Source organism: Engystomops pustulosus, chromosome 10 (assembly GCF_040894005.1).
Source record: "Engystomops pustulosus chromosome 10, aEngPut4.maternal, whole genome shotgun sequence".
In the NCBI taxonomy this organism is placed as follows: Eukaryota; Metazoa; Chordata; class Amphibia; order Anura; family Leptodactylidae; genus Engystomops; species Engystomops pustulosus.
In genome coordinates this window covers 36,655,168-36,680,849 of record NC_092420.1, presented here as the reverse complement: position 1 = coordinate 36,680,849, position 25,682 = coordinate 36,655,168, and the positions used below count along the sequence as shown (strand labels likewise).

At 39.8% G+C, this 25,682-nt stretch overlaps 1 protein-coding gene and 1 long non-coding RNA gene across 3 annotated transcripts in view; one reads left to right on the top strand and one right to left on the bottom strand.

Moving 5' to 3' along the window:
• Nucleotides 1-25,682, top strand: part of GUCY2C (guanylate cyclase 2C) — a 133,855-nt gene that overhangs the window by 95,859 nt on the left and 12,314 nt on the right. The window contains exons 16-25 of one of the 2 annotated variants that reach the window (XM_072127959.1): nt 6,016-6,102; nt 6,998-7,130; nt 8,679-8,816; nt 10,007-10,095; nt 12,998-13,089; nt 14,167-14,325; nt 15,097-15,289; nt 16,481-16,655; nt 16,946-17,044; nt 21,556-21,650. In XM_072127959.1, the coding sequence (XP_071984060.1) occupies nt 6,016-6,102; nt 6,998-7,130; nt 8,679-8,816; nt 10,007-10,095; nt 12,998-13,089; nt 14,167-14,325; nt 15,097-15,289; nt 16,481-16,655; nt 16,946-17,044; nt 21,556-21,650 (1,260 nt within the window). The remainder of the gene's footprint in view (nt 1-6,015; nt 6,103-6,997; nt 7,131-8,678; nt 8,817-10,006; nt 10,096-12,997; nt 13,090-14,166; nt 14,326-15,096; nt 15,290-16,480; nt 16,656-16,945; nt 17,045-21,555; nt 21,651-25,682) is intronic. The other variant, XM_072127960.1, reaches the window with a different exon arrangement.
• LOC140104426 (uncharacterized) lies at nt 321-10,706 on the bottom strand. Its single transcript, XR_011850317.1, has 4 exons — nt 10,653-10,706; nt 10,168-10,254; nt 3,504-3,615; nt 321-429 (listed from the first exon to the last, which is right to left on the bottom strand). It is a non-coding gene; the product is annotated as an uncharacterized lncRNA (long non-coding RNA).

Genomic DNA, 25,682 nt, shown 5'->3' with positions numbered 1-25,682 from the left:
CCAAAAGTCTCCAAAGCTTCTTACACCCTTCCTAAAGTTTTACCTATGCCTGATCGGGAATGGAGTTTATTTGCGACTTTTTAACCATCATTTGCACCCAAATTGTGACTTTTTCATATGTCCACATCTGGATTTTAAAAATATATCAAGTAAAACGCTGAAAAATTCTTGCTCGGCTTACTTTGCTAGGCGATTGAAAAAGTCGCAAATTTAAGCTGAACTACATCAAATGTGCCAAAAAAGTTCCAAAAGTAAGAGAAAAAGTGAAATATAAAATAAGACAAAAGAAAAATAAATTGACTCACCACTCTTCAATAGTGCTCAGTATTTCTTCTTCATTCAAGTGAAGACATGTACATTCTTACAAAATGGCCTTGCAAGGGAGGGAGGTGAAGGCCGAAAGCCCATTGGAGGCGCTTCTTCCGGCCTCTGTGTATTGGGATTAAAAGAATGGAACCCTGCTGTCAAAATCACCTGTGGTGTCAATTAAACCTTACAACATAATAGGTCAAAGCATATGACACTCAGGGCACCTTGGCCCAATAGGCTATACAGTAATGAAAACAAACTTCTGTTGGCTAACTCACCCGGCATGTCGTCGCTCCACCTGCTACGCTAGTGACCACCTCCTATCATGAACGGGGCTGTACACACCATTGCGTCATTACATCGCAACAGTGGGAAATCATATGGAAGATCCTTAAAGCCAGGAGCTGACCAACTACGCCATATGGGTCATATATAGTCACATATTTAAATAGAGATATACCACAGGGTATTAGATATGGGTAATACTGAAGGTACACTATTGCATAGTTAAACACACGGTATAACGGTTCCAATTACAGCATATGGTAAAAAGACACCAATGACTTCCTAGCGGCCCTTAATAAGCAAGTGTGGCAAGAGAGCTTCTGGTTGGCCTCTATAGATGTAGAGAGCGTATACCTCACAAAGGAGGAGTTCTAGCAGTAAGAGAAGTTGTGTCAAAAGCAGGAAAAGGGGAGGACTACACTAATTTTAGCAGCAAAGCATTACAATATACACTCACCGGCCACTTTATTAGGTACACCATGCTAGTAACGGGTTGGACCCCCTTTTGCCTTCAGAACTGCCTCAATTCTTCGTGGCATAGATTCAACAAGGTGCTGGAAGCTCCTCAGAGATTTTGGTCCATATTGACATGATGGCATCACACAGTTGCCGCAGATTTGTCGGCTGCACATCCATGATGCGAATCTCCCGTTCCACCACATCCCAAAGATGCTCTATTGGATTGAGATCTGGTGACTGTGGAGGCCATTTGAGTCCAGTGACCTCATTGTCATGTTCAAGAAACCAGTCTGAGATGATTCCAGCTTTATGACATGGCGCATTATCCTGCTGAAAGTAGCCATCAGATGTTGGGTACATTGTGGTCATAAAGGGATGGACATGGTCAGCAACAATACTTAGGTAGGCTGTGGCGTTGCAACGATGCTCAATTGGTACCAAGGGGCCCAAAGAGTGCCAAGAAAATATTCCCCACACCATGACACCACCACCACCAGCCTGAACCGTTGATACAAGGCAGGATGGATCCATGCTTTCATGTTGTTGACGCCAAATTCTGACCCTACCACCCGAATGTCACAGCAGAAATCGAGACTCATCGGACCAGGTAACGTTTTTCCAATCTTCTACTGTCCAATTTCGATGAGCTTATGCAAATTGTAGCCTCAGTTTCCTGTTCTTAGCTGAAAGGAGTGGCACCCGGTGTGGTCTTCTGCTGCTGTAGCCCATCTGCCTCAAAGTTCGATGTACTGTGCGTTCAGATATGCTCTTCTGCCTACCTTGGTTGTAACGGGTGGCGATTTGAGTCACTGTTGCCTTTCTATCAGCTCAAACCAGTCTGCCCATTCTCCTCTGACCTCTGGCATTTCCGCCCACAGAACTGCCGTTCACTGGATGTTTTTCTTTTTCGGACCATTCTCTGTAAACCCTAGAGATGGTTGTGCGTGAAAATCCCAGTAGATCAGCAGTTTCTGAAATACTCAGACCAGCCCTTCTGGCACCAACAACCATGCCACGTTCAAAGGCACTCAAATCACCTTTCTTCCCCATACTGATGCTCGGTTTGAACTGCAGGAGATTGTCTTGACCATGTCTACATGCCTAAATGCACTGAGTTGCCGCCATGTGATTGGCTGATTAGAAATTAAGTGTTAACAAGCAGTTGGACAGGTGTACCTAATAAAGTGGCCAGTGAGTGTATCTTGTCTCACAATGCGTTTATTTTCAAAGACGTGTGGCACGTTCAAAAAGATGGAACAGCAATCGGCACACCTGTGTCATGCATGGTCCAGTATGGAAGAAGCATTTCTGGGAATGATGACCTGCACCTCCCTAATAGAGATGATCCAATTTCCTAATGACCGCTTTAAGAGGACCTGTCACCCTAATAATCTATCTAGTAGATGCTTACTAAAGTAAACAGCTTCCTCTCCCTAACCCAGGTGTAGCAGTGTTAAATTGATAGCCTTTTAGAACATACCGATAAAGATGGCAATCACTACATAGTGTTGCGAACGCTGGATCAAGCTTCCAACGTACTCGTGAGGGGGCACGCCAATCTCCTCTGCTTTTCCCCTGCACTGCCCCTCACACACTATATGCCGCCGGTGACTGCCAGGCTCCATTCTACAGTCACCGCCCCCTCATGAATACGCCGGACCGCTGTAAGCCTGGTCCGGCATTCTGAGGGCTACATAGTGCAGTGTTTGCTAGCTTTATCGGAAGGTTCCGATAAAGCTAGCAATTTAACACTGCTATTACTGGGAAAGGGCTAGGAGCTTCTTACTTTAGTAAGCAGCTCCTAGAGGGTTTTTTTAGGGTGACAGGTACTCTTTAACTAGTGCTCCAACAATCAACAGTGGAAGAAACTTCTTTCCCAGCCATTAAACCTTTTTGAAGGTTCAAAAATAGGAAACCCCATGAAGCAATCTACATTACTGGTTTAATGGGGTGATGCTTTTTTCCAATAAAAATACACATATACATTTTGTAAAATTGTAAATGTAACAACTCCTAGAACAAAGCTGACTTATTATTTATATTTTGTAATTAATAGCTAGTTCCAATATCTAGTTCCAAATGTTATAATTAAAACTAGAAACTTGAGTTTATACTAGATCAGAGATGGACAGACTCACAGACCCTGCATCATATGCCGTTGATACAATACAGTGAGATTCATTATACAGTACAAAAGTAGTGTTCGGAACTGCAGCTCTGGTCCCATTCAGTTAATGTGGCCTGGAGACCAGAAATCTCCTTTAATCAGTTGCTTATTGCTTTATGACTATAAATGTCATACAGCAGTAAAGGCTTTATGGTTGAGCCCTCTCCATATCCGACAGGTGTCAACTGTATCATACATTTGACACCTTCCAGTAACTGCTACATTCATTGCTGGCACCAATTGCAGAAGTTATCCTGTCGAACACAACATAACAGTTCTTTACCAGGGCACCGCCGTCTTCAATGGCCGATTGGTGCCCTCTGTGATGTCATTGGGGGTGCTGCTCAGTTGCCATGGTGGCAGAAGCCTTCAGCTCATAGCAGTCACAAGCGGGCCTGAAATAATAATAATAAAAAAATGAATAAAATTTTTATATTTTTTTGAAACTTAAGTCCCTAGAATACATATAAAATTAAATAAGTAAAATAATAAAACATTAGGTATCTCCGTGTCCCAAAATGTCCAATCTGTCAAAAAAAGCAGAGAACAATATCTTCTGTAATTCCTGTCACATAAAATAGCTCCCAAATGTCAACACTTTTCAACCAAACAAATTTTTTATAAAAAGTGATCAAAAGGTCAAACATTCCCTATCATAATCAATGAAAACGTCATGAAAATTACACCTTACACAAGTCCATACACTGACGTATGAAAAAATTATTTACGTCAGAATATGGCTAAACTAAGAATTCTTTTTCTAGTATTAAAACATAAAAACTAGAACAAAATATAAAATGATGCCACTAGAAAGTACAATTTGTCCCACAGATAATAAACCCCAAAGTGTCTCTAAGTGTATAAATAAAAAAAAATGCTTGTTGAATGAGGGGACTAAGTAACGAAAATGCAGAAATAAAAAAGGACACAGTAAGGAAAGGGTTAAGAATATTTTTGTTTGTTTCATTGAAAAATGGGTGCTCTTTGTTACTTCATCATCAGTGTTCTCATGGCCTCTCAAAGACCTATAGTTTTGACATGGCTCTATTAAGCCAATTAGATTACCTTTTAGAGAGTATACCAAAAATACAATAAGCCCACTCAATTAGACAAAACTAAAATGTACTTAATACTCTAAAAAAATTAAAAAAAAGGAATTTTTAAAGTTAAAGGAAATCCAACACATGGATGCAGTATTGTACACCAAGCACATCTACACGCGGTGTGTGTCCCTGAAACATGATCATTTTTAATTAATACTTTTTTAAAAAATGCTCTAAAAAGTGATTTAAAAAATGTTACGCACTCTAAAATATGACCACTAAAAAGAACAACTCTTCTCGCCCTTAACCAGATTCGTCAGCCAGAAAATAAAAAAGTTATGCATATGAAAAGATGGTGATGCTAAAATGAACAAGATTTTCTCCATTAGTTTTTATTCCGTAAAATTTAATAAAATACACAAAACCCCCACATATTTGGTATCGCTGCGTCCGTGACAATCTGCATAATAAAATAGAATTGTTAATGGACCCACTAAGTGAACCCCGTAGAAAACAACCTCAAAAACTCTCCAAAAAAAGAATTTTTAATTAATACCCTTTAAAAAATGCTCTAAAAAGTGCTAAAAAAACACTTAAAAGAACAACACTTGCAAAAAATAAGCTCTTAACCAGATTTGTCAGCCAAAAAAGAAAAAAGTTATGCATATGAAAAGATGGTGATGCTAAAATTAACATTTTCGACAAATTACTTTTTATTCTGTGCGCCCATACAGGAGGATACCACCACATATGGCGTATTAGTGTACTCAGGAGAAATTGGGTATCAAACTTTGTGGAGCCTTTTTTCATTTAATCCATTTCAAATGTTTAATTTTCCATCCAAAATGAATGTATTGTCGAAAAATATTACAATTTGTAGACCGCACCTCCGCTTTGTTTTAACCCCTAAAAAAAACCTAAAGAGTTAAACCAACTTCTTAAATGCGCTTTTTCATACGTTGAGGGTTGTAGTTTCCATAATGCGGTAATTTACGTGTCTATCTATTATTTAGTAATTCACATACCGAAAGAGGAAAATAATAAGTAAAAATATATAAAAAGACAACCTAGTGGTTTAAAAATCAATTCCTTTTTATTATTATGTATATATATTTAAATGACAAACAAAGACAGGGCAACACACAGAAAAAATTGCACAAAACCCAATAGTAAACTATGACATATAGCAGCAAGGGTTCCCTACCATGCCAAAGTAAGGCATCTAAGAAAGAGTACAAGAATAATTATTGTCAATACAAGTAACAGGAAATGTAGTGCTAAATAAAGGGACAACCACAAGAGCTTGCAAGTATGAGTCCCCCAGACGAAGCCGTTTCCTGGCGAAACACGTGTCGGGGTCATTGCACATATCCAAAACGGTCTGTATGTGATCCATTTACCTGTATACTTGCAAGCTCTTTGCCTGCTATAGTCTTGTATGTAGCTAGTGTTCATTCTGCCTCCTAGATTCTGGACCCTTTTGCCTAAATCTTTGACTATCTGTTTGCCTAATGATTTGGCAGATTTACTTTATTGCCCCGATCTGTATTTGGTGACCATTTTTCTCTTTTTGTGTTTTCTCCACATTTGCACTTTGGTTTAGGAAGAGAGCGTCTACATTTATGGATGTTTTATACCATTAAAGTACTATAATAGCAGTGATGAAGGACAGTTATAGTTTGTGTAATATTTATTAAATTTGTTGCATTTGTTCTTTTAGATGCTAACTAATAGACCTTTTTCCCATCTCAGGATGTCCTCAATGATAAAATATCCTACCCAGATGGCGCTTTTATGGACTGGGAATTTAAAATATCTGTCCTATATGATATAGCTAAGGTAAGACTATATAAAGACATCTATTTAGCTTACAGGTAAAATTATGTAGCCAGGTATCATTTGGTGTAAAAGGAAGCACCTATATACTTCACATTTCATTTATGAAGTATAATTGCTGTGGATTTTTTCTGCAATAAATAAATGTTACAAGTTAGCAAAGTAATTGGATAGTTTTATAGTAACTTTATAATTTAATTATGTGTTCTAGTAAACAGACCCAGTTTACAGTTTATCAGATTTAGTGATGATATCCAGAGTAAAATGTGTATGATATACACATATTCAAGGCCACACGTTTTAAAGCTAATGGAAAAAACTTTCATGTCTAGAAATATACTACTCTAGAGGATTCAACAATAGTACATATTGGATTCATACAGTATAATATGGCCAGTAATACAAGATGTATTGGATATACAGTAATATATAAAGTCAATGGGGCAGATTTACTTACCCGGTCCAGTCGCAATCCAGCAGCGCGTTCTCTGACACTGATTCGTGTTCTTCCGGGATTCACTAAGGTCTTGCGCAAGATGTCCACTAGGTGTCGCTGCTGCACTGAAGTCCGCCGGAATTCACCTCCTCCGTTTTGGTGTATGTGAGTGCTATTTTTTAAAATTCCGCGGTTTTCCCGAATCAATAGGATTTTCCGACAGCTGCGCCCCCCCCCCCATTTTTGTTTCGTGAAAGCCAGCGGCGATGCGCCACAATCGATCGCGTGCGCCCAAATTCCGGGGCAATTCAGCGCAACTCGGTGAAACCTGGCGGAAAAACACGATTCGGACCCTTAGTAAATGTGCCCTAATGTCTTGATTTAATGATTGATCAATCCATGATGTATATTCCACTTCTATACAGCAAGTTATTTGTTACCCAAATAATTTTTTAATTACAGGGAATGTCCTATCTACACTCCAGTAAAGTTGAGGTCCATGGCAGACTTAAGTCAACTAACTGTGTAGTTGATAGTCGTATGGTAGTGAAAATTACTGACTTTATTTGTAATTCTATTTTGAGTCCTAAAAAGGGTAAGTAATGGGTAAGTTTTAGGTCTCAAATTCTGGGCCAATAAATGCCATAATAAAACAGGGTGACCTAGCAATATCATTTTTGCATGTAGCCAACACCAAGGGAAGGGGCAGCCTTCGGGTGAAAATAGAAAAAAAATCTATACGTATTCCTCCTTCCCTGGCTCCTGTCACAACCCTCCACTTCCTGGGTGGTCAACACAGAAACCTACAATGCCCTACAGAGATGTAAACCTTTTTAATCAAATTCCTCCCAAAATGCTTGTGTGTTGTGCCAAAAGCAGATCACCAGTGTATAATGAAAGTTATGATGTATCATGGGTAATGGATACCTTTATGAATATTCTATTTAAATTATATAAAGGTGAAATACTGTACACAATGAAAGCAAGATTGTTTATTTAAGATGCATTATTGAAACGTGGATAGGACTTTGGCAAGGATGTACAATTTTCTTTAACTTGGTGTGGGAGATCAATCATTATTTTTATGCCAGAATTCTGTAGCATTTTGCACCAAAAACCTGAAATGCCTTTACTATTTTAGACCATTTTTAGGCACTTTTCTAACTTGTGCAAAAAAGGGGCATGACCTCTGAAAAAGGGGGGCAACAAGTCTGTGCGCCCGAAAATTAAGTAATCAAAAAAAGAAGTGTAAACTAGACTAACTAATAGTTTGTCTAAAGTAGGACTCTAAAGTCTTTTACAATCATGCTGGCTGATACTTCCAATGCAGTATGAGATATATTCCTCTACAGCTGTCATCTTGGACCAAGCGGAAGCCATTTTAGTCTGTGAACTTTCTTTTTTTTGATAACTGTTTAGAAATTACTGTGTCCTCGCTCCTCTCTGCAGCTCCTCTATTTGAAGGCCATTTTGTGACTTATGCAGAGCTAAAACAAGGACAATTAGTATAAACATGCTGTCTCCCTGAAGACAGTGCTTTGTGTAAGAAATAATATATAAAGTTCATCTACATGTTTTGGGAAAGTGAATTAATGGGGAGATATATGGCCAATAGCATTGCAGTATTCTATCATCTTTTCACGTCCCTTTGATCTTCTGTGTTTTATGTATGTGGCTGTGTGTTCTCTGCATTTTCTAAGAGACTGGTGTGTCTTAGTTCCTGCTCTCATCCCGGGAACGTGGAGCCCTGAAAGGGTTTGAGTCCCAGATAAAAATCTCTTACTATGATAAATCTGGCATATAATAAGGTCTCATGCATACTGACTGTAAATGGGGGCCATGAGCAGCAAAAATGTCAGCTATTTCACGGCCCCCATCGACGTCTATTGTACACTGTCCTGGTGCAGTGAGGCACATCTCTCAATGAGGCTTTTTGTTTAATTTGTTCATTTGCCAATGTCCACCAAGCAGCCTGTACTGGACACACAGTACACTCTCTTCTGTAACATTTTGATAAATATCCCCAGTGTAAAGAAAAGTTGGGGATTTGGAACTCTAATTTAGATTTTGAATTCCAATCCCAGACTTGTTATAAAACCAAGCCACAAAAGGTACACTTTTCTTAAATTATTTATCATTAAAGATTTGTGGATGTCTCCTGAACACATTCGCCAAAATGGGGTTTCTCAAAAAGGTGATGTCTATAGCTATGGAATTATTGCACAAGAAATTATCCTGAGGAAAGAAACATTTTACACAGAACAATGCCATGATCACAAAGGTAAAATCAATTATATAATGTATAAACTATCAAGCTATATTAATGTACTGACAAATTAAATTGTACATCACATATGAATGTAACATTATTGATTTACTTATTAAAGGGGTTGTCCGAGAGCTATGAAAATTAACTAAAGGTGGCCGGAGGGGGCTGCTTAAAAAACATAAAGAACTACATACCTTCCGGCACCCTTTGGGTGCCCCGCGCTGCTGACTCTCCGGTCCGGGTGCCATGTAAACAAACATGGCCGCCGGAGCAGCGCTGGACTCACCTTCCGGCCGGCCATGGCCAGGAACGCCTTTCCGTCCCTATTAACAGCATTGTGAATGCGGTCCGGAAGGTTGTCGGGTCCGGCCGGAAGCGGAGTCCAGTAATGCTCCGGCAGCCACGTTTGTTTACATGACGCCCGGACCGGAGCAACAGCAGAGCGGGACACCGGAGGGCACCGGAAGGTAAGTAGTTCTTTTTTTTTTAAAGCAGCCCCCTCCAGACACCTTTAGTTAATTTTCATAACTCTCGGACAACCCCTTTAATTACTTTACTGATTTACTTACTAATTTAGAAAGAGCAGATACATAAAATTATAAAGTAGAGTTATCAGAGGTTCCATATAACAAAAAAAAGATCTGTCTACTTAACCCTTTATATTTGCAATGCCACTGCTAAACATTTACTGAGGTCAAATTAAACAAAAAAGAAAATGATCATGTGAAAAAACACATAGACCTGGGTGAGGGGCTACAGTATATCACTGTTCTGTGTACCTCGCTGGCTTTGTCGTAGCAACTTTTCAGACACACTCCATTGCTGTGCACCTTTTCAGATGTACATCACTGTTGTGAGACTATTCAGATGCAAGTACTGCTGTACAACTTTTTAGGTGTAATGGAACTTGTGCCTAAAAATTTGCACTGCCGTGGCCTGTGAATGACAAGTTGCACAGCAGTGGTGTGTGTCTGAAAAGGATCCATGCCTTGCACCTGAAATGTCACAAAAAGACAGAAAGAAACAGAATAGTGATATAAACACCCCTCCCCCCTCCAGTGTGTTCTTTGAGAAATTTGCAAAGTTTGATTTGTGGAAAAAAAAATTGTTAATTGTTGATTTTATCTGAGTTATGAGAATTATGATAGAAGCACATCCTATATGAATAATAATTTATTACGTGTTGTCTTCCTTTACCATAGAAAAGATTGGAAGAGTGAAAAACTTTAAAGGGGATTGTCCGTTCCGACCAGACCTTCATCTGGATAAAGCAGAGGAGAGAGAGATAGAGGTGGGATGCATTTATCAGTAATGGATTCTTGACACTTTGGCACATGTAAATCAAACCAGGAATTCTGGATACCTTGGGGGACCTCAAGTGAACTTAGCCAGCTCCAGCTTCTGGTTCTCGTGTAGCTCCAGTACTTCTGGTTTCACAGGTTGTCACTATCTGTAATAGAATAATTTACTTTTTGTTAATTCAGGAGGGTAGAAAGGAAAGTTAGTACCCCTCTGCCCCCAACTTGGAAATGACCTTAGATTGTTCCCTAAACAAAATAATGCAAGGGATAGGAAGTAGGAAAACCAAAGCCAATCTCACAACCATATATCAACACAGTATAGAATCACTATAAGAAATCCAGCCCCAAGAAATCTTTATAACTGCCTGATATGATTGTTGAGATGCAGCTGAGCAAACTACTGAAGGTTTTAATGCCTTGCCTTGCCTTTCTAGTAAAGCAAACTTCTCACCAGGGACCTTATTTTCACTAAAAACAGGTTGCAAAAGCCCATTACAGCTGTTTTGCAAATATACATTTCACAATATAATTGTGCGTTATAACTTACCTTGCACCCGGACAGAATCCTCTGTGTACTCCCAGGGGTTTGGCTTTGGTTTGGATGCATTTCAAAAAAACAACATGTGACTTGTCTGTGCTGCAGACACATGTTTTTTGAAATGCATCCAAACCAAAGCCCAACCCATGGGATTACACAGAGAATTCTGTCTGGGTGCAAGGCAAGTTAAAACACACAAAATTATATTGTAATGCAAATGCTTAGAGAAAGCATAAAGGCATATGTGCAATGCAGCTGTAATCGGCTTCCGTAACTAGTCTTTATTGAAAATGAGGTCCCAGGTGACAGGTTGTCTTTAAACCAGGACTGGAGAGAGGTGATGTGACATTTTATTCCACATTTATTTTTAAAATAAACACCATACTACAAACTCAAAACTTAACTAAACTTTTAGGGAGACTCCCAGGGTGTACCCTAGACGTCCTAAAAAAATTGGAATATTATAATAACTAATAAAAAAATATAAAAGTTTAAAAAAAAAACCTACTTTGCCTGGAAAGGAATGGGGAGCATATTTGTCTACTTGACCTCAATCTCTTTCTATGTAAAAAAAAAATTGGTTAACGTGTCCCTTTCCTACAATTAAAATGGTAGGCAATGGCAGTCCCCGTAAGTTCCAAAATGTGTTGAGGCTGTGGTGTGATTCCCCATTAAATGAAATCTACTATTTGATTTCATGCATTATAAACCAAACATACCTTGAGAATGCTGTAGCTACACTGAAAGAGGCGTGGTTTTCCTAGAAAACTTTGCATATTTGGACAGAATCCCTATAGTAAAGCATCCATGGCTATAAGACTCCACACGCCTACGTGGGGGACTTAATTGGCACTATATGTAAGGAGAACTCTTACTTCCCGACCCTAGCCTCACAAGCCTCCTACCCAGCTAAACCAGTTTCCTGAGGAGACCCAATCAGTTCGAAACAGCGCAGTCTACAGTTGGGAATATGTTCCTTCTGGAATAGATATACTGGTTTGGTTTTAATCCTGCATCATGTCATAAGGCCTCTTGTGGGTCATGCTTGATGTCAAGGGAGCTTACAAGGTAGCTAAAAGAGGAGTTGTTTTCCTTTTCCCATCTTGGAAATATTTGCATATTTTCTTTGAAGCTACACTGATGCAGGCACATATCTTGTTTAATCCCTGAGCTGAGTGGTTTTGCTGAAAAAAACAATTATAACAGTCAAGACCTTGGGAAAGCTTGATTGCTTCTGCCATTGATTAACACATTACACTGAGCTTTCTGAATTGTCCAGACAGGACGAATCCACCTGAGCTGGATCACTCATACACAGCAGCTGGGAAAGGGTGCAGCGAGGGTGCCTGTCAGGCACGACACAGTGATTACAACATTCTCTGAGCAGTCCATACTTAATGGAAAAGGAGAAGTGCCGGAGTTAGGCACATAAGCAACATAGCCTCAATATTATAATTTTAGAATAGTTTTTTCAGCAAAACCACCCAGCTTAGGGATTAAACAAGATATATTTCTGCATCAGTGTAGCTACAGCATTCTCATGGTATGTTTGGTTCATTATGCATCAAATCAAATGGTTGATTTCCCTTAATGTCATAAACTGCCATTCCTTCAGTCCATCTTCATTGCATTACTGCAAACCTTGATGGAAGACTTGCCATAAGGTGAAGCGTTGGGAATTTCTGACCTAGAATAGTCAGTGCTTATGCTTTTTGTGTTTGTATTTCTACTGGTGAATAGAGAATATTTGTTCATCTCTATCTGATTTTATGTTACACAGTCTAGGGGGTTGTTTGTTTCTTTTTTACTTTAGTTACACATTGATTTGGTGCATTGTCCCTTTTATGCACCTATTGCATAGCTTTTAGAAAATTAGAGAAGTTGTTGGCTGCCTCAGGTTTTGCCCTATTTAACTCGGCAGAGTAGATGTGCTTGTTTGTATTTGCACCTTTTTTGGGACTAATTGCCAAAAAAGACGTAAAACTATGCCAACGAAACTTTGGCACAAAATGCCTAAAAAATGCATAAATTGTGCCAAATGAAAGCTGGGAGCAGAAAAGAAAGTGAGAGAAGAAAATAAGATAAATAACTCACTATATGTCACTGCCATCCTACACTACCTCTTCCCATTGTGATCAAAGTGGTATGACAGACCCATTGTATTATTGGTGGCTCGATTTACTATAAAACTGGTGCAGCCCTCCTCAATTCCCGGGGGCAATACCAGTGAAGCTGATAATGAAGAACAGTGTACAAACCACAACGAATACAAATCAGTTTTACTAATATTAGTGGTGGTTGCAATTTGTTAAAACTGTGAACAGTTGCAGAATTTGCTTATGGTATACTTTCAGGTTTATATTCTTGTGAAAAATTGCTGGGATGAGGATCCTGAGAAGAGGCCAGACTTTAAGAAAATTGAAAGTACCTTGGCAAAGATTTTTAGGTACGCTATTTTTACATCCAGTAACAAAATAACAGCACGTTACAGTTCATTTTAAGCTTGTTAACCAAGAGTAGTAGTTATTGGATTATATGATACCCATGTGACAAATGGCCTGTAAGGGAATGTTATGGTCCTGAAACCCTCACCGCTTAGAATTAAAGAGCCACTTTGCTTAAAGGGGTTGTCCTGCCACATCAAGTTTTCTCCAATCCACATGATATTGGATGCCTTGCTGGTCAGCGGGGGTTCCAGTAGAGGGAAATTTATGTATTACAAGAACAGTAGTCCCCAAAGTAACCCCAATGACAGAACAGCTAGTTGCAAATTGCGCATAATGGATGAAGCGCTAGACAGCGTGAAATGGCTGTGCACTTTTGTTTTCTCCTCCCTCCCTGTTATGGCTTGTGCCATGCCTGTATAAAGTTTTTGTAAGTATTCACAAATAAGTAATTGCAACACCAAGAAGACTCCAGATGGTGAGTGCCATTCCTTTTTTCTGCTCTCCATTTTTGCTTGCAAGTTTCAAATTCTTCTGTACATTGGGAATAGATCACCACTGCCTGCTGCTGGAACTTATTGTCCACTCTCATAGTCCTCAAATTTACTCGTATATGTTTGTCAAGTTACCTATGGTTCACAATAATTGGAGCAGTAGCCAACCCGTCTGCTCTTTTTTCTGCACTATAGTCATTTGTATGGTGCTGACAAAGATAACTGATTGAAGTACTTGGCTGCGTCTCTCAGTCGACACAGTGAATGGTGTAGCAGCTCGCTACTACACTCCGTTGGTTTAAGGTACAACAAATCCCTGTTTCCATGATCCATGGAGGATCCTATCACTAAGACCACCACTGATCAGCACGTTATCCTTAACTTGTTGTAACTGAACAAACCCTTTAATAGACAGATTTAAAGCTGACCTCATTCTAGTTCATTTGAAAACACCAGTGTATTTTTATAATTTTCTCTTATATAGCACAAAGCAAAGATGGGCTATAAATACTGAAGTTTGAAAAATCCCTTTATGGAATTTTGGTTATGACAGTCTTAAAAAAAAATCTCTGCTTCTTTATGTAGCAACTTCCATGATCAGACGAATGAGAGCTATATGGACACCTTACTGAGGCGATTGCAGCTGTACTCCAAAAATTTAGAGCATTTAGTTGAGGAACGTACCAAGCTGTACAAGGCTGAAAGAGACCGGGCTGATCGATTGAACTTTATGCTTCTGCCAGGGTAAGTGTCTCTCCTGCTTACAATTACAATTATAATTACAATTATCACATACATAGAGAAAACATGTTAATTCTACAGCTTCAAATTTATATGGGTTTTATTATATTTTAATGCTGCTTTTACTGTTGACAGTTGTCAATGGTGACAGCAGTTGAGGATGAAAATGTATGCCCAGTGGGACAAATTAGCCGCCGACCTGGACATACATTTTCGTCCAAGGACGTTAAGGGGTTAAAGAGTAAACTTCAGATCGAAAAGGCCACAAACAAACAGCAACTGAAAACTACAGTGAAGACCTGACAGAGCATTACAAAGGAGGAAACAAAAAGTTTGGTGATGTCCAGAAGTTCAAGACTTAAAGGGGTTGTCCACTTTCAGCAAATAATTGATATTGTTTGTGTAATTCAAAGTTATACAATTTCCCAATATACTTTCTGTATCAATTCCTCAGTATTTTCTAGACTTCTGCTTGCTGTCACTCTATAGAAAGCCTACGTATTTAATTCCAGTGGATAGAAATCTGTCCATGGTCTTGTTATAAACATGCTTGTTATTATTACAGAAAGTAATCAGAGCTGTGTCATATAACGAGCCATGCACCTGTGTGACATCACATGACTATGGACAAATTTGTATCCACTGGAAATCCACTGTCGAAATATTTATGGATGTAAATGCAACTTAAGCATGATAAGTTAAGTAAGGTTCTGAAATGCAAACTACAAAAATTATGTACAACAGAAAACTTTAAATTTTTCTCTTTTGCTGCAGGCCTGTGGTAAAATCCCTTAAAGAAACAGGATTAGTAGAACCAGAATTTTTTGAAGAAGTCAGCATTTACTTCAGTGATATTGTTGGATTTACTACAATCTGCAAATATAGCACACCAATGGAGGTTGTAGATATGCTAAATGATGTGTATAAAGATTTTGACCGCATTCTAGATCACCATGATGTTTACAAGGTATTGAGCTTAATCGTATCTTTGTAATTCAGTAGGGTACAGAGTCATTAAAGATATAGGTTCTTCAAGTTTGTTGTACAATCCTGTGTTTAATCTATATTTTGTAACTCCAATGAAATTACTAGTATAGCAAGCATGCATTTATGATGCTTGCATAAGCTGTTTTATTCCTCCAAAAAAGGTGAAGGTGTCGAAAATAACCACAGACTTTTTATGCATTTGCCAGACAAATAGGAAGGCGGCATTCTCTGCATTATAGCTTCTGCATCTCCTGACATCTACCTACACACAGGCACTGAAGAGAAAACTGAGGAGCTGCAGTGTGGAGTCTTTTGTTGAACCGTGTTGTAGGTTCCTTGAATGTTTTAGGCAGTGCATGAACACAGCATGATGCCTGGGAGAGGTCACGTAGGAGCTGTGTGGTCATGGTGGGCATAGCTATCATAAGCCCCTTTGAATGTCAATGCCTTTGGACTGCACAGGCACCACAGCTAGAGGGACGAGTCACAACAGGGAGGAGTCGCAAAATAAATGTATAAAAAAATTAATTTTCTATGTAAAAGAATTTCTATGCAGGAAAAGATTTATACAAAATTTATGCAAAATTACTACAAATTTTGTGCTCTTCCTCAACTAAAAATATTCCCCAGAAATGCTAAGATGAGTATTCTTCCTGCCAAAAAAAAAATTAGTGGGACATCTGGTAGCAACAAATATAAACAAAATCAGCCAGAAAACTATGGAATTGTGAAAGGGATTGTTCAAATTTCTTATAGATTTTAGTTTTCCTTTTGCTATTTTATTTTCATATACCACCAATGCAAACCCACTAATTGTATGATTCTGTAAACAATAACAGCAACATTGAGTTGCCATTGACGGTGTAGGAATCATGGACTGCTCAGTCATGTTTCCCAGACCAAGAACTGTACTGGGGATGGGATTCATATGATTTTATAAGTCTTAGTTTGTCAAAAAACCTATGTTACCTGAATAAACAAGATCCTATCCTGCATCCTGATAGCTACTGCAATCTAAAAGTATGTTTGGTTTTAAAAATAAATCTGAAGACCATGTTGACTTGAAGGAAATCAACATTTCTTCAGAAAAACAGACTTTAAAAAGTCCAATAAATATCTCCTTTAGTGTTTTAGGTTTATGATAAATCCTAAATGTTTATATTCTTCTCAGGTTGAAACAATTGGAGATGCTTATATGGTGGTCAGTGGTCTTCCTAATCGTAATGGAAATCGACATGCAGTGGATATATGTAGAATGGCTTTGGATCTTCTAAGTTTTATGGGATCTTTTGAACTAAATCATTTGCCTGGCTTACCTGTATGGATCCGGATTGGAATTCATTCAGGTATTCACATTTTTGAGCCATTTTAAATATGTTAGTGAAGCTTTTTTACTATTTTGACTTGAGACAAATTCATAAATCAGAAGTTTGTGCACTGGTCTTAATCATCTGATCCTATGATCTACTAGCATGAGATGAGAAAGATTTATTGAGCGGTTCCTGCATGTTTTGAATTAGTAGAAAGATAATATTTCTTTTTTTCCCTCTTTAAAGATTGTTTGTTTAGATTTTATCTTCCCTCACCATAACTCATTTCTCACTGTTAACTTGTTTATCATGTTTGTTCTGACCAGGACCATGTGCAGCTGGTGTTGTTGGAATTAAAATGCCAAGATACTGCCTTTTTGGTGACACTGTAAATACAGCTTCAAGGATGGAGTCTACAGGATTACGTAAGAATCATTCAATATAAGGGGAAAAAAACATTTCATTCAAAGGGAATATTATACATGACTGTGGTACTACTCCTAAAATGGGCTTCTCAAAATAGCAAAACTGTCCCTTATGTTTCTGTAAAAAAAAAGACCAAATAGGATTGACTGCTTATATTGCAGAATGTTAAGGTAGCACTAACGCTATTACCAATAATTATGGGTTTTGGGACTGAGTGAGTGAACACAAGGGTGGATTGCACAATCTATACTTTTTATGCTATTTGTTTGGGTCAGCAAGGATTGAAACTATAAGATGTTAAGATGTCACTGTTCCATTCCTGCCTGTATTGTGGTGCAGGCAGTCATTTTCAAAGGGCATTGGTGAGAGGCACTACAGGCTACAAACAATGAAATGTTGGCCATTGTTTGCTGCATGCAAACTGCACATGACCATGTTCATGATGCCAAACACTATGTTAGTTAATGTATGTTAAGTATAAACTAACCAGTGGAATAATTATTTCTGAGAGCAAACCATTTTCCCCCAACAGGTACGGAACTGAATGGCTAATTTTCCTGGCCATCACTTATTACTGCTGAGCTCCTTGCTTTTGAAGCACATGATCCCAAATATGCCCTGACAATACTTTGGTCACTTACAATAAAGGGTCCCCTGGATAACAGCCACATTCTACAATGTGCTAAATATACCCTCACACTACAACTGACCACACTATACCCATGTATGCCTGTGTAAGAATATACAAATTCTCTCTTATATAAAAAATACACACTGAATGTGATGCACACGGAATTATAATATTGTAATATATAATATGCCCCCCATGGAAATGATCATGTAGAAATATTTATATGGTTTCCTCAAATTAAAATATATATTCCAATTTATTCATTTGGAGTCAAATAATGCCCATCTAAATAAATTAGAAGATCTACAGTGCCCCATGAATTAAAGTTTATACTGTGACATGTAAAGCTCCTCCCAAATATATTAGATGAGAAACATCACTATATTAACCCCACAAATTAATCATATCAAATACAGTGAGGTCTCAAAGGACACCTGTCATCACTATTTCTGTCACCTCCACCTGTTTGAACAGCTCACAAGGATTCCATTCCAGCCTTTATCTAGTCAATTCATACATTAATCATTCTAAAATCATCTTTTCTTTATTATTTGAGGATGGTCACGTGGTCAGAGGCAGTGATGTCACCCCTGTTACCCCTCCCCTCTCCTCCCCCTGCTCATGTCTGTGTGTAATGTATAGTAAAGCATTGCTAGCGTCTGTGCTTTATCTGCCTACATGCTGTCCTCCCATACACATGTGTGAGACACAGACATCCGCTACACATGAATCTGACATGTTCTGCTATAACATGGCTGCCTGGAGCTGTTGTATCTCTCCTATACACACACAAGCTGCAGGGGGCATGGCCACCAGCACAAGGAAGCACATGGAGGAGCCATTACACCATTATACATCACATCATTATACAGGCTGTCAGTCAAGCACTGGGGGTGTGGCTGTGCCTCCCACTCATGAATAAGCTGGACAGCTTGAATATGATAATGACTCATTGGACATCTCACAGGTCATTTGCATACAGCTTTAGGACCTCATTGCTTAAGTTTAAAGGCATGTAGAGGAACAATGAAGGGATAGAGGCAATGCTCTCTAATGGCAGTTTATGAAAACATATTTAGTTTAAAGAGAACCTGTCAGGCAAATTAACCCCCTAAAGTAAAAAAAAATCACCTCCCTTTTCTTAAAAGCTACATAAATAAGTAACCAAATTGAAAAATGATCAAAATGTCCTACAGGTGCTAAAATAGATGAATTAATGAATCAATGCCAACATCAGCTCATCCTGCAAAACATGACACCTTACTGGTGGACTCTGTCCACCAATGTATAAAGAAATTACAGGGGTCAGAATTTAGCTATGCAGAGACTAAATTTTTTCACTATTAAAGATATTCACTATTAAAGTTATCAAAGCGGACACCTCGAGCATGACAAAAACTATATTGGTTTCTATGTAATGGTGTTCATCAAACGGGTAAAGTGGATGTGTCATTTGGACTACACGATGAAATATACCACCAACAAAAAGCTTTTGAGGTGAAACTGGGTAATGGGCCACTGCCAGTCACCACCAACTTACAAAATCACCAACTCTGTGTATAAAATACACTATGAAGGACACATGTACATAAATGTGAGAAAATATTTTATTAATTACCGTATATATTCTAGAGTATAAGCCGAGTATATACTCGAGTCAAACAAAAATCGACACAAAAAAAAAAAGAAAAAAAAATCAAAACTCACTGACGTCAGCCCCCTTGGGTCTTCTTTGCGATTCTTTGGTCACGGCATGTCCGTGCGATGTCACAGGCACTGACATCAGCCGCCGCCGCTACAATAGTATTGTCTGTGCGCGGCAGGGACCTGCCGCTGACCGAAGAATCGCACAGAAGATCCGAGGGGGTCGCCGGAAAGGTGAGTTTTGATTTTTTTTTTTTAAATCAACGGGGCGGGGGTCCGGGGCACAGGGGCTGGTAGGCTATTGACTGGGGCACAGGCTGGAAGGCTATATACCAGGGCACAGGGACTGGAAGGCTATATACCAGGGCACAGGGGCTGGCAGACTATATACCAGGGCACAGGGGCTGGCAGACTATATACCAGGGCACAGGGGCTGGAGGCTATATACAGGGGGACAGGGGCTGGCAGGCTATATATCAGGGCACAGGGGCTGGCAGGCTGTATACTGGGGCACAGGGGCTGGCAGGCTAAATACTGGGGCACAGGGGGTGGCAGGCTATATACTGGGCACAGGGGCTGGCAGGCTATATACTGGGGCACAGGGGCTGGCAGGCTATTTACTGGCGCAGGGGCTGGTAGGGTATATACTGGGGGGCAGGGGCTGGCTCACTGGTTATATACTGGGGGGCCGCTGGCTATATACTACTGGGGGCTGACTGGCTATATACTACTGGGGGCTGGCTATATACTGGGGGGCTCCAGGGGCTATATACTACTGGGGGCTTGCTGGCTATATACTTGGGGGGGGCTGTGACCAATGCATTTCCCGCCCTCGGCTTATACTCGTGTCAATAGGTTTTACCAGGTTTTTGTGGTAAAATTAGGGGTCTTGGCTTATACTCGGGTCGGCTTATACTCGAGTATATACGGTAATATACACTCAAAATATTATTTCTCCCAAGAGTGACATAAAAGAAAGGCAGACATAAAAGGACAAACAGACAGACTAAAAAACAATGTACATAGATCAGGTGTAAACAATTATACAAATAAGACTATCCCTGGCACAAGAGGGACACTACATATAAGTGTGGACTGTAATGATTCCACACAAGCCTACATAAGCAATAGCAGAATGACCCACAATAGGGTACACAACACATTTGAAGAGACCCCTATGATAGATGGGGGTAACCCCGGCAACCCTGGCAATATGGGTAAAATAAGGGTTAGCCTTTCATCGATAAATACAGTACAGAGTGTAATTTGTCACCAGTTGTTTATCTGAGCTATAATTGAGTCTGAGATCTAATTGTATGTCCTTTTAAGGAACATTTATTTTTTATTGTGCCCCGATATGCAACACCATAAAATAAAAATCAAAGTATTCTGAGTTGCACACTTAACCCTTTTGGGAGCTACCTCACAGTCACGGATCGATCCCACGTCCAACAAATAGTAAAAATAAATAAAAACAGTCTGACCGGAGCTCCTTTTATGTCTTCTTGTATATCCTTTAGCAAATCCACAATTTTGTTCCACTTTCCCTCTTGGAAACTTTTCTAGTGCAGTTCCACACAAGCGATATTTGGATGAGGATAGACCACTGTTCAGACAGTCCAGCTGAGTTTTCTTATATCTTGTAACCACTTCATAAATGTAGGGCTACTACAGAAATGATTTAAGCAGCAATAGTGCAGTATGTTCAAACAGATTAAAATTTATTCAGATAAAACATACTCACAAAGGAAAAGTAAAAATTGTGCATATAAAATCCACCATGCGGACGCCAGTCTCGCTAGTTCGCCCGACCCAGGGTTTCGCTACCACGGCTTCTTCCGAGGCGCAGGAGTATGTTTTATCTGAATAAATTTTAATCTGTTTGAACATACTGCACTATTGCTGCTTAAATCTTTTCTGTAGTAGCCCTACATTTATTGAGTGGTTACAAGATATAAGAAAACGCAGCTGGACTGTCTGAACAGTGGTCTATCCTCATCCAAATATCGCTTGTTTGGAACTGCACTAGAAAAATTTCCAAGAGGGAAAGTGGAATGAAATTGTGGATTCGCTAAAGAATATACAAGAAGACATAAAAGGAGCTCCGGTCAGACTGTTTTTATTTATTTTTACCATAAAATAAAAATCGGATGTACTTTCTTTTTTCATGAATGTACTTGCAATTTGTTATAATCGCATATCACATATTATAAACACATGCATTCTTCTTTACAGCTTTACGAATACATGTAAGTCAATCAACCATATCTATACTGAAGAGGACTGACTGCAAATTTCAGTATGAAGTAAGAGGGGAAACCTATCTCAAGGTAGGAACAAGTAGGATGTTTATAACTAAATGATAATGTATATAAGAATACTATACATACCGTATATTCCGGCGTATAAGACGACTTTTGAAGACAGAAAAATCTTCTGTCTTCTCTGGGGTCGTCTTATACGCCAGTAATCCCGACCGCCCGCCGTGTATTCACGGCGGCGGTCGGGTTGCGCTGCATGGAGAGGGCTCACGGGCTGAGCCCTCTCCATAGCCGGTAAGTCTGTGCTTCATATTGCAGCAAAGGCTTACCGGTAACACAGCGTGGGCTGCCGGCAAAGCTGCCGGCAGCCTCACAAAGACTGCGGCACATGGGCGCCGCCATCTTACCTGAGATCGCCGCTCCCCGTGACGTCATCGGGGGGGGCGGCGATCCGTCTCCATGGTAGCCTCGGGTCTTCCCTAGAACTGACATAAATATAAATAAACAGTAAAAATCATAAACACATCAGGTATCGACACGTCCGAAAATGCCCGATCTATCAAAATATGAAAACGATTTTTCAATGCGTTTAACCGCGTAACGGAAAATAGCGCCCAAAGTCGAAAATGGCACTTTTTTGCCATTTTGAAAAATATAAAAAAATCTATAAAAAGTGATCAAAAGGTCGTACAGTCCTAAAAATGATATAATTGAAAATATTATCAAATTTCGCAAAAATTGACACTACCCACAGCTCCGTACACCAAAGTATAAAAAAGTTATTAGCGCCAGAAGTTGGCAAAATCAAAAAAAAAAATTTTGTACAGGAGGTTTTCATTTTTGTAAATGTATGAAAACATTATAAAACCTATACAAATTTGGTATCCCCTTTATCGTACTGACCCAAAGAATAAAGTAGACATGTCATTTGGAGCGCTCAGTGAAAGACGTAATATCCAAGCCCACAAGAAAATGGCGCAAATGCGTTTTTTCACCATTTTCATTGCATTTGGATTTTTTTTCCTGCTTCTAAGTACATGACATAGAATATTTAATAAAATAAAAATTTAAGGTACAGTATGGTAACATTTACAGTAAAATGAACGATGGTAATGTTGTTGTTGTATGCCTTATGTATGAGCGACAGTTTTCCTGCTATATACCTGCATGTCATAAGAATTTAAATTAAAAAAAGGACCATGTTAACTTCAAATCTGTTTTTTTTTTTAATTTTTACCGGTGTTTTGTATGCGTTGGAAAAGGGGTAGTCTTATACGGCAAATATATCTTAAACTCTATATTTTAAACAGGAAAGTAGGGGGGTCGTCTTATACACCAGGTCGTCTTATACGCCGGAATATACGGTAATATTGTCTTAATATGCCCCCCACCGTTGCACATCATGCCAGATTTATTAAGTTGCTCTAGTCACATATTAAATCCATGTAATCCTTCATATCTGCTTTAAAGTATAAGGAGGTGAATTAAACACTGATTCCACATCCCCTGGGTGACTTATCCATGGGCACTGATAAGGTCTAAAAAGAGAGAGGATATACATTTCTTATGTTTTCCCTACTTCCAAATAAAACGTCAGCAACTGTTTAACATCATGAAAGGCTTAGATACATTAGTATAGAAGCACTCATTATATTATATTACATTATCTTATTCTATTATCTTATTATATAAAACATTTTTTATGATGATAAATTATTTTGAATCCATTTTTCTAAATATTAAAAAGTAATCACAAACTAATGCTTTCACATTCTGAAATACTATAAAGATTACCACCAAACTGTGCACAAATGTTGGGTCAAGTGCAGGGTTAAAAATCTTCAGCGTGGTATTGATATGTCACCAACACCAGGCTGAATAGTAAGACGTCTCTGTGAACATTTTCCATTCAAGCTCATTGTTGTGATTGTTGCAGGTTCAATGATGCACAAATCCTATCAAGTATTTATGACAAATCTAGAGGATAATGTTTGTGGAAAAACCCATGCCATCACAGTATTGGTTTCTACTATCAAAATCAAGCTTGATAAACCAGGGACACTTACTCATAGATCCAGGCACCATGATTTGTATTTTTCTTATATTTGTTATCCATGGCCTCCTGCCTTCCAAAATCAAAAAATGTTATCATGGTGGCTGCCCCACAATACATCGTTCCTAGCAGCCACTACTTTTCTGGGAAGGCCTTCCCTGACCTGCACCGACAGGTTATGAAGAAAAGAAGATGTGCACTGTACAATTCCATTAGTCACGAGGTGCACATCACAACTTATATGTGGTCAAGTAAGCATGGACGGGGACATTACACCTCTTTAACTGCCCACTGAATTAATGTAGTGGAGGCAGTGGCCTATATACTTCCACTACGAACGATAACCGGACATCACTCATTGCCTCATCACTCATTGAACCACCAGTATCAAAATAGCCATGGGGAAACGCAGCAGGTCATGCTGAAACTCATCTGTTAGGGCAAAAGACCACACCACACAAAGTAGGGAGAAATACTTAAAACTACATAAAACTACAAAAACTACAAAATTGCCATGTTTAGTAATGAGCCTTTTGTTGCCGTAAGAAGGACCCTGTGTTTCCAGTTGCATCTTTTATGGTAGTAAGAGAAAAGACTAGGTTTTTCCAATAGCCACCAGTGGCCACCCTGCTGTATTCTCTAAAAAAAAGAATACACTAGTGGTGGAGTTCCCATGTGACATTGATGGCTTGTCACTGGTGGTCCCGCGACCCATATAGCATCGCCTGCACATCTTACCCGTCCCGATTCCTGTCTCGGTCCTATCCGATGTGCATGCACGTCCCTGACTCCTAGGGCGCCCGCACTCTGGCTTCTCTAGATTTATAGAGCCAGCGCTCTATTAATTGGTGCCGGTCATTTTCACTAATTCCATATAAGCCTGCCTCTTTCTGCAAACCCTGCCGGATCTTTGTGCCTACGCCTTAGAGAAAGCTCCCAGAGATGTTCCCGCGTTCCTGTGTGTTCCCGGGTTCCTGTGTGTTCCCGCATTCATGTGTGTTCCCGCGTTCCTGTGTGTTCCCGCGTTTCTGTGTGTTCCCGTGTTTCTGTGTGTTCCCTTGTTCTCGTTCCCATCTGCCTGGACCTCCCGTTGCTACCCCCGGAGTGGACTTGACCTTGCATCCCTGACCCTGTGCCTGAGCCTGACCACACGACTGCCTCCTGCTAAGATACCGTATATACTCGAGTATAAGCCAACCCGAGTATAAGCCGAGACCCCTAATTTTACCATCAAAAACTGGGAAAACCTATTGACCCCCCCAGTATGTAGCCAGCCCCCAGTAGTATACAGCCAGCCCCCAGTAGTATACAGCCTGCCCCCAGTAGTATACAGCCTGCCCCCAGTAGTATACAGCTTGCCCCCAGTAGTATACAGCTTGCCCCAGTAGCATACAGCCTGCCCCCAGTAGTATACAGCCAGTCCCCAGTAGTATACAGCACTGCCCCCAGTAGTATACAGCACTGCTCCCAGTAGTATACAGCACTGCCCCCAGTACAGCTTGCCTACAGTAATATACAGCCAGCCCAGCATTAAAAGAAAATAATAAACTTATATACTCACCCTCTGGTGGTCCCGACATGCAGCGCTGCTCCCCCGATGTCCGCGTGGCTCCTCTTCTGGCTTTCGTGCCCGTCTTCTGTCTTCTCTAACTTCGTGCTGGGCGCCGCCATTGTTCTCCCCCGGACGGCGCCTAGTATGATGCGCCGCTGCTGACGTCATACTAGGCGCCACCTGGGAGAAAACATGGCGGCGCCCAGCACGAAGTTATAGAAGACAGAAGACGGCGCAGAAGCCAGAAGAGGACCCGCGCGGACATCGGGGGAGCAGCGCTGCACATCGGGGCCACCGGGGGGGTGAGTATATAAGTTTTTTTTGTTTTTTTTTTTATTTTTTACGTTTCAGTATATGTATATTGACTCGTGTATAAGCCGAGGGGACGTATTTCAGCACATTTTTTGTGCTGAAAAACTCGGCTTATACACGAGTATATACGGTACCTCGAACTCGGCTGCCACCGTGGGCTAGTCGCACCTGTGAAACAACCTGG